General features: G+C 37.6%; 1 protein-coding gene across 5 annotated transcripts in view; it reads right to left on the minus strand.

The window, feature by feature from the left end:
• Window positions 1-10,055, minus strand: part of FAM114A2 (family with sequence similarity 114 member A2) — a 46,419-nt gene extending 36,364 nt beyond the window's left edge. For 2 of the 5 annotated variants that reach the window (XM_053566509.1, XM_053566508.1), the window contains exons 1-5: window positions 7,802-9,437; window positions 5,752-5,975; window positions 5,304-5,403; window positions 4,830-4,919; window positions 964-1,055 (exon numbers count right to left, since the gene is read on the minus strand). In XM_053566509.1, coding sequence (XP_053422484.1) covers window positions 964-1,055; window positions 4,830-4,919; window positions 5,304-5,403; window positions 5,752-5,975; window positions 7,802-7,823 — 528 coding nt within the window. In that variant the 5' untranslated portion in view covers window positions 7,824-9,437. Of the gene's footprint in view, window positions 1-963; window positions 1,056-4,829; window positions 4,920-5,303; window positions 5,404-5,751; window positions 5,976-7,801; window positions 9,438-9,493; window positions 9,589-9,956; window positions 9,981-10,008 lie in introns of those variants that run through there. The other 3 variants (XM_053566506.1, XM_053566507.1, XM_053566505.1) reach the window with 3 other exon arrangements.
• Window positions 10,056-10,085: the final 30 nt, after the last annotated feature.

Below are 10,085 nucleotides of genomic sequence, written 5' to 3' on the forward strand. Positions count from 1 at the left end.
CACTGTGAGTCCATTTATATAAAATTTAAAAGCAAGTAAAATTAATCTATGATAGCAGAAGTCAGGATTGTGATTATCTCAGTGAAGAGGGAGAGGTACAGAAGAGTAGGAGAGGACACAAAGTGGGGCATCTGATATACTACAATGTTTCTCAGCCTAGGTGTGTTCACGCTATGAAAATTCACTTACGATTTCATTTTTCTATATGAATGTTATATTTCAAAAAAAAGTTAAAATAAAAAAAGCATTAGAGCCGAGGTGTGGTGGCTCACACCCATAATCCTAGCATTCTGGGAGGCCAAGGTGGGTGATTGCTTGAGCTCACGAGTCCAAGACTATGCTGAGCAAGAGGGAGACCCTGTCCCTGCTAAAAATAGAAAAACTAGCCGGCACCTATAGTTCCAGCTACTTGGGGTACTGAGGCAGGAGAATCACCTGAACCCAGGAGTTTGAGGTTGCTGTGAGTTTGGAAAACTCACGCCGCAGCGTTCTAGCATTGGGCAACAGAGTGAGACTTTGTCTCAAAATAAAAGTATTAGCTATCCTCATGTAGGGAAGATACTAAGCTTCCTATATAATCCTTTAAAAATGTTTCTGATCATCTATAGTTTTATAAGTATCTAATATAAAGATCACATTTCCCCTTTGCCTAAAAGATACAATTATGAGAAAAATATTTTTGCAGGGCTGAGACATATTCTAGAGCCATCAAACTAAGAATTTCTAGTCGATAAAATATGTACATTGCCTCCCTGAAAGTCTTCATCCCCTATTCTCTTCTTTATTGATTTAAAGAAAGTTTTCAAGCAGCTCTCACTCTATCCTTAAGATAAAAGTGATTAATTTTCAGTGATCTGAACTCCTTTAATCAATCCCCAGGGCTTTTCAAAGAAAAGAGGGAGAAAGATACACGAATCCCTTATAATAATGAAAGGGAGCAGGCCACTTGCATTTCTTACTCACTGTGCTCTGAACTGCAGTAGAGATGGTTGAGAATACACCAAATGGCCCAGCCCCTGGAGAAGAGTTTTCATTCTCTTTGGCATCTGTCTCTCCTACAGAGGGAAGGTATGTGTTGACATGAAGGGAAGGTCCATTAATTGTTTTGCTTTATTTGCATCTATGTAAATTTTTAAAAATTAGATCCAGCTCCCTAAACACAAAGCCTTATTAGCCCTTTCTTTTATTATTACTTTAAACCATTTGCTTATTTTAAAATGAAAGCTAAGATAGGCAGCTTTTTCTTTTCATGTCATTTGAAAAGTAAAACCCAGTCTTGAACAAACTACCAACAGACACAACAACAAGCTATATACTGTATGATTCCAATGTTATGATCTTCTGGACAAGGTAAAACCGTAAGGTCAGAAAACAAATCAGTGATCGACAAGAGCAGGTAGTAGGTAGAATGAAATGACTACAGAGGGGCATGAGGGAACTTTGTTGGAGTAATAACAATACTCATATATCTCAATTGCCTGTATAGATGTAGGAAATATTCTATACCTATATAATCACTATGTACTATGACCATACATAGTACTTGGGTATAGGGCAAGACCCTGTCTCTAAAAAACTTAAAAAAGAACTGTACATATTTATCAAAACACATAAAACTGTATACCTAAAAGAAGTATTATTGTATTTAAGTTATAACTTGATAAACCTCATTTTTTAAAATCTAGCCTATTTTAAGGACAACCACAGTGGCTCATGTATATAATTCCAGGACTGTGGGAAGCTAAGACCAGACAATCACTTGCGGACAGGAGTTCTAGACGAGCCAGGGCAACATAGCTGGGCAACACAGTACTTCAAAGGTAACCATTGCGATATTAAAAAATGAGGTATATAGCACTTTTTCTAGGATGAGTTCATGAAATTAACTGTCAAACCATGTAGGTTAAAAACCCTGACCCTGTCTCTGTAAAAAATTTTTTAAAAAAATAGCAAGGTGTGGTAGTGCATGCCTGTAATCCCAGCTACTCAGGAGGCTGAGGCAGAAGGATCACTTGAGCCCAGGAATTTAAGGTTACAGTGAGCTATGATTGGGCCACTGCACGCCAGCATTGGCAACAAAACAAGACTCTATCTCAGGGGGAAAATAAAATCCAGTCTATTTTAAATTTTATACTAGAAAATTATGCATATTAGTAGGAATCAAATAGACATACATTATTATTCAAAGCTATGTTTAAAAAAATTTTATTCTATTAACTTTAAAAATATCTTACACGAGAACAACTATTATGCCATATAACCTTAACTATATTATATCAAATACTCCATTAGAGGAAGGACTTCTGCTTCTAGACATTATGGATTAACTGGTATTGGACTTGCCCTCCTACCACTAAAAAACTGCAACATACAAAAAACAACTATCTTTGGACATCATGGACAGTATAAGACTTTGGTCCATGTAAGAACAAAAACAAAGTGAACCCTACAACTGGCTTGGCATTCTATCTAGAAGAGGTTTCTAGACCATGACATAGGGAGGGAAAACCCAAACAGGAAATAGCAACCACAATGAGTGGAGGAAATAGAGAGTCCAGCTGGAATCCGCATGTCAGAAAACTGGAGACGAGAAAGCTACACACAAAGGCTAACAATTAAGTTCACAAACTTGTCCTAAACAAAGTCCTACACATCTCATTGCTAAATATCACTATGGTCACCTTTAAAGTACTCCCCTGAGAAGCTATGACCAATGCCAGTGCCTAGTCTATCCTTCAAAGCAATTTTGGAACTCTTTTCCTAGAAGGACCATCAGAGCTATCATATGACACACAAAAACTCACAATAATGAAACACCACTGAGCAAGACACCATCACATGTCAACATGAATACAGCTGTGAGACACTGATATATGAATCAAGGCTATGAAAACTTAGTAAGTTGCTTATATAGTGCTGCCAACATAAGTACATGATGGCAAGTTCACAAACTTAATTGGCAGACCTCATTCCACAACAACTCCGATGGTCGTTTCAGAAAAAGCTCCAAAATTGCTTTGAAGGGGGAATTAGGCACTGGCATGGGGGCATAGCTTCCTAAAGGGAGTATTTCAAAGGCAATCATAGTGATATTCAGCAATGAGGTATGTGGCACTTTTTTTAGGATGAGTTCATGAATTTAACTGTTAAACTTTGTAGGTTAAAAAGTTGTAAGAAACTTTCACTTTCATCCCCTGTGTCTTTCCCTAAATACAACATTGCTGAGGCACTGGGAGACTCTACAAGTCTAGGCAAAGAACTACCATGGACCTGTAGGCTAAACAAGCCCCAGAGATGTTAGTTTGGACAACATTTGACTTCCTACCAAAGTAGACAGACTTCATTAAATACCTGAAAATTAGGTAGACACATAATTAGGTTAAGAAACCATCTTAAAACATTGTCCTGTGTGGTAGTCATCTTTAAGTGTTACGATGATGCTGTTTCCATATTCAAAGCCTCTTTGAACCCATGCTGTTCCCATATTCAGCATCATATGGATGCTGTTTCTGTATTCAACCCATGAACCCATGACAACCTAATGTTCTTCCCTAGGAATTGAAGAGTGAAAATAACTGATGCCTGTTAGTCTCCCTTTTTCCTTGCCTGCTAAACCCATCTCCTAATCTGAAAGTTCCTAATAATGTCCAAAACTTATTCTCCCATCATCTCTACCTGCTACCTCAAGAACATGAGATCCTCCTTATGATGTAACAGCTAACGAAGAAGTATGCCATGCTGGGGATTGCTGAAAAAACTTTCTTCTCTTTAAAAAGAGATACACAAGGAGAAATGACACTTCCCTATCTACTTAATTCCTGACTTTGAGGACAGTTGTTTTAGAACACTATATTTGTAGTTGCAGTATTATCTGGCAACCATAAAGAAACCAAGAAAGAAAACTGTAGAGAAGCCAACCAAGAACCCTGGTATCATTCAGCCACCAAACTCTGTATCAACCTACCTCTAGTGCTCTTAAATGAGAAAAATAAATTCACTTTTAGTCATATATTCTGTGATTTGCAGTCAAAATAGTCTAACTGATGCAGGCATCACTAAGCACAATGTCCCCAATTCACTTACATAGTTCTTTGCAGTCATGTTTAAATAATGTGATCAACCCATGAACCCATGACAACCTAGTTCTCTTCCTTAGGAACTGAGGAGTGAAAATAACTGATACCTGTTAGTCTCTGAAGGGGCAATTGAAGAGATGGGAAGATAAGCAAAGAAAGTCAGTCAGCTTCAAGAAAAAAAAAAATTACCGAGATCAGCCTAAAGAATCAAGAGTGAGAGATAATAAAACCTTAAGAAACAGAGCACTCCAGAACCTGAAAAACTTTCTATTTCTAGTTGCAGGCCCTTTGATATCTGGTTATAATTCTATCCTTTATGGTTTAGATGACAGTAGGTTTCTGTTTGATCAAGACAAATCTCTAGAATACCTTCATAAAAGTGTGAATACACAAAAACATACACTCTCAAAGCTAAAATGTTACAGAATATTTTTGTGCCATAAGAGATTCATTTATTGTCTCTTGCTCAATTATGCCAAACAAAATGCTAAGCAATTTTTACATTCTGTATTCATAGCCTTATTTGAGAAATAAAATATCACCCCATTTCATAGATGTGAAAAGTGAAGTGAAGAGATACACTGGGTGGTTAATGGACACAGATGTCTAACAGCATCTAAAGATTCCAAATGTTCTTTCTCACTATAGTCCCATGATGCCCTGAGTATCAGATGTTTGATAATTACTGAAAAATGAGCTCAACTACTCCATTTCAATCCATAATTCTAGATCTTGATGTTTCCATATACTGACCTGGGACATACTTTTCAGTTGAAATTTCACTGGGGCTAGGGATTCCAAGGGAAGTCTCTGCCTTCTCAATGACGGTTGAAATACCTTGCCCTAATGAGAAAAATGATAATATTAGTCACCAAACAAACCAGAAATCAAACTTACAAGTAATCTGAATCATTTATGACCAGAAGACATGCTATTTTGAAAATATATAACTAATTTATAAGGACTATCTCCTTATAAAAAATTAAATTAACTATCACCAAAGAATAGGTTTACATTGATAATTCCCAGATTTCAAACTCTTAATTAAAAAATGCTGCAACTCTAGAGGAAACATACATCAGCCTATCTTTACCAATGCACCGTCAAACTATAAAGTCTTTGAATAAACACAAAAGAAAGAATTATTAATAATGTCATTTGTAACACAGATGCAAATACACATAGCAAAATATACATAAAAAATAACTAAATGACTGATGACCTTACCTACTGTGGCTACTGTAGCTGAGGCTGAGGAGAGTAAGGACTTGCCCCAGCTGCCCCAATAGCCCCATCCAGTCTGGGGTACATCTTTGGATATAGTCTCCTAATTTCACAGTGAGCCGAAAAACAGAAAGAAAAAGAAAATGGAAAAATTAGAGAATCAGAATGTATAGAAAAATTATCTAAATATGAGCCAAAAGTATGGGTGAACAAATACATATTATTTCCCTAAGGAAATGTATTGCTTGAATGAAGATATACAAGTATGCTATCAGTATGTTTAAGTACCATACAGAAAAGGCTCAAACTACTCATAAAGGCCTTTACAGAACTGAGAACTGTATTTCATGGTTGCAATCCTAAACTGGTATTAATTCCAAATTCCTTTTTAATGACAATATTTTTAAATCCCAGTATTTTAATACTCTATTTAGTCTGTAGCCTATGATACCTGAACAGGGAGAACTTTTGAAGTCTCAAGGTCACTGGAAGGTTTGGCCTCTGGTCTTTTCCGAGTGCAACCTACAGGTTCTGATTTACTCCCTGACTTGGCATTTTGGTCAACACACTCAGAATTCTTGGCTGGCTCACAGTTTCTGTCTTCAAGGATGGGGACAGCTTCAGTTAGCACTGGAGTCTCTGTGTCATCTTTATCTGACATGATTAGAACATCGCCTGGTAAAATAAAAGCCCAAGAAAAAATTATATAGGCTTTTTGGTATAAATTATTCGTTTATACTTTTTAGGTTGGAATTATGATAGATTCACATCAAGTATAAGGAATAATACACAGATTCCATACATCTTCAGTTTCTCCCAATGCTAATAATTTGCATAACTATAGCATAACATCACAACTGACATTGATGCAATCCACTAATCTTATTAAGATTTCACCAATGTTACATGCACTCATTCATGTGTACTTAGTTCTGCAAAATTTTATCACATGTATAGATCCCTTATGCTATCCTTGTTTAGTGATAGCCACTGATATACAAATGGAATGATATATAAATGATATGGTATGTTAATTTTGAGACTGACTTTTTTAACTCAGCATAAGTTCCTGGAGATCTATTCAAGTTGTGCACATCGTCCCTTACTTTTTATTTCTGAATTGTATTCCATGTTATGCAGTGTATCTATTTACCCATTGAAGGATATCTGGGCTGTTTTCACTTTGGGACTGAAGTACTATAAAAGTTCAAATACAGGTTTTTGTGAAAACATAAGCTTTCATTTCTCTGGGATAAATGACCAAGAGAACAATTGCTAGGGCATACAGTAAGTACATATTTTATTTCATAAGAAACTGCCATATTCTATTCCAAAGTAGCTGTACCATTTTATATTCCTACAAGCAATGTATGAGTGATCAAGTTGCTCTGCATTCTCACCAGCATTTGGTATTGTCTCTGCATTTTACTTGCACCATTCTGATAGCTTGGTGGCTTTAAGTTGCATTTCTCTAATAGCTAATGATGCTGAACATCTCTTCATGTGCTTGTTTGCCATCTTTCTCCTCAGTGAAATATCTTTGTATCTTTTGCCCATTTTTCTAATGAGTTTTTCTATTAAGTTTTGAGAAGTCTTTATATATGTAAAAATTTTGTAAATGTACATATGCTTATATGTACACATATAAAGACTTTGAAATACCTAAATATATATATATGTATACATATATATATATATTTTTTTTTTTTTTAAAGATGAGTTCTCCCATGTTTCCCAGGCTGGAGTACAGTGACCAGTCACAAGCACAATCATAGCTCATGTGCAGCCTCAAATGCCTGGGCTCAAGTGATTCTCCCCCCTCAGCTTCCAGAGTAGGTGGGACTAAAGGCACATGCCACTGTGCCTGCTTCTCTTTATGTATTCAAGTCCCCTGTGGAATATGTGACTTACAAACTTGCAAACCAGTCTGCAGCTTATCTTTTAAAGGTCTTCACAGAATCTTTCACAAGCAAAAGTTTTTCATTTCAATAAGGTCCAATTTATTGATCTGTCCTTTAACTGATCTTAAAATTTTTTTAGTTATTAATCATTTCTACCTCAATTTTTCCAGAAATATAATGAAATTTAAGATATCAGATTGGATTTATGTCAGATCAACTTTTGAATACCAACGTTACCCAATTTAATTCTTTCTAAAGTAGAGCTCTTTGGCCAATAAAACCAAGTGTTTGGTTTATAGATAGTAAAAAACAGATAGTAGTTTCCAGAATAACCAAGTGTCATCAAGGGAGAAATAAATATACTTTAGACACATGTGGGTAGGCCTTAGATATGTATAAACCTATTTTTATAGTAATGTACTAAGAGTAGAATTAGAACCAATCCATCCCATCAAAATGTTTCTAATGTATTAGAGAGACTAAGGCTGATGGATGCAGCACTATAATTGACATTGGGATTTTTTTTTTTTTTTTTTTGCAGTTTCTGGCCGGGGCTGGGTTTGAACCCACCACCTCCAGCATATGGGGCTGGCACCCTACCGCTTTGAGCCACAGGCGCCATCCGCAGCACTATAATTGAAGTATATTCAAAATACTAAAAGAACAAAAAGGAAGAAGTCCTTCAGAATCATGAAAGAACATAACTTACAAACAAGGCACCTTAAATAAGGGCAGAGCAGGGTCCACAAATTGGGAATGTGGGGGCCAAATCCCATCTACATGTTTTTCTGTTGTCCTCACAGTGTTTAAGCTTTTGTAGAAATTAGTTACTAACATTTAAAAATCAGACTTCATATAAAACTTTCCAACACTCTCTCTTGTAAAATTGAAAGATCTGGTAATGCTGGACCCACATTTGAGTTGGTTAGTTACAGGTTAGAAAGGGCAGTGCTCCGGTTCCCTATAATCTCCACCCAAATCCATTTCACTCATTTATGTTAACTAATTAACCCCTGCAGCCACTTGAGTCTGCAACATCTGCTTTAAAAAGTACTTAGAATGTTGACAGATAAAGATGCCCATGAGAAAACTTAAGGATATGGAAACAATACAGGGGGAATGTTCAAAGGACTGATGAGTGACAGCAGGGAATATGGACAGTTAACAACAGTTAAAACAGTAGAGAGAAAAATGATAGGGGAGGCCTGAGGTCAGGCCAGGAAGGCAGATTAAGACAAACCATAAAGCCTAGACTATATGGGTGCATGATATACATACATTATACATTCCCAAAACACAGAGAAAAAATATCCAGATACAACCACCCACCCACTGATGCACAAATCAACTTACAATGAAGTTTGCAAACATTTTCCGAGTACTTACTATGTACACAGAGTATCTTGTACTTCTGGTGAAGGAGAACTAATGTAAGACATGACTTCTGTCCCACTCACTCCAAGGTACTATCAATTAGGAAAAACTAGACACTTCTTGTACAAAGTTCAATTAATGTTTTATGTAACAGGCTATCTGGAAAGTATTCAGCCACGTATGTCTCTAATTTTCCTATTACATGGCTGGATACTTTCTGGACAGCTCTCATATATGAATAAATACTTTTTCACTATCATTTCCTATGCTCTCTCCAGGTTACAACACATCACTATCACTACCATCACAAATATTATACATAGCATACTATATATGTAGTATGACATATACAATATACATATTACCTAATTTATATGTCTATAAAAGAGTAGAAGGACATATTCCAAAAGATTAAACATTGGTTATCCTCATTATTATTATTTTTATTTGTGCAACAAATGAAACAAAGATTCAACGATTTAAGGAGCATCCAAAAGATAACTTTTTGTGGTAACGGCTATTTACACAGTCATTACCACCCTGCTATCATTATTGGAATGGCTGTACCATCTCTGTTCTCAATGGATTCATAATCTAGCAGGACGGTACAAAAGGGGGGGGAGAATAAATACCAGATACTTGGAATTGCACTATTTAATGTTTTTGTAAGTTTTCTAGGTATTCTGTGGTGCCTGTTATTTTCACAACTGCAAGAGAAAGACTCTAATATGGATCAGGAGAACTAAATGGCTGAACCATTATTTTTTTTTGGCCGGGGCTGGGTTTGAACCCGCCACCTCTGGCATATAGGGACCGGCGCCCTACTCCTTGAGCCACAGGCACCGCCCAACCGAACCATATTTTTAAGAAATAAAAATGCATACGCTTACATACATACAAATACTTCCCCTGATTTACCAAAATGGAGAGCAGTACGCTTAGTCCTGAAAACAGCAGCTCTGGAGTCAGACCTCTTCCTGTCCCGCAGGAATAGCAAACGGGGCTATGGGTTCCTGTAAAGATTCAGTAAGTGATATATGTGAGGGCGCGGGACGATGACCAGCTCGTTAAGCGCTCACAGGTTAACAGCTATTATTACAGTACTTGTCCCTGCGATCGTTATTAACATGCTGTCCCTCGGCAGAGAAACGTACACTCTCAACTCCTCCCACATCCAAGAACAGGTCCCAAACCGGAGATGGGGGGTAAACCACGCGCTCCTACGCTCCCTGGCGCTGACGACAACGCGAATTCCTCACACAAACGTAGCGCTTCACAAATGAAAGTACTATCACAGCCCTGCCATGAGGTGCCCGCCGCCCACTGTCAGGTCGCCTCCTTCCCCTCCGCAGAGACCCCGGCTGTCACACAGGCCTAGCACCTCGTCTGCTTGGTCCCAAGAAGCCCCGCACCCAGCCGCCCGCGAATCTCACCACAGCTACCGCCGCCGCCTCGCAGCGCCTGCCGTCCCGGAAGTACTCCTTCAACGCGGAGTCCGGCCAGCCCGCCG

The sequence above is a fragment of the Nycticebus coucang genome, chromosome 17 (genome assembly GCF_027406575.1).
Source record: "Nycticebus coucang isolate mNycCou1 chromosome 17, mNycCou1.pri, whole genome shotgun sequence".
In the NCBI taxonomy this organism is placed as follows: Eukaryota; Metazoa; Chordata; class Mammalia; order Primates; family Lorisidae; genus Nycticebus; species Nycticebus coucang.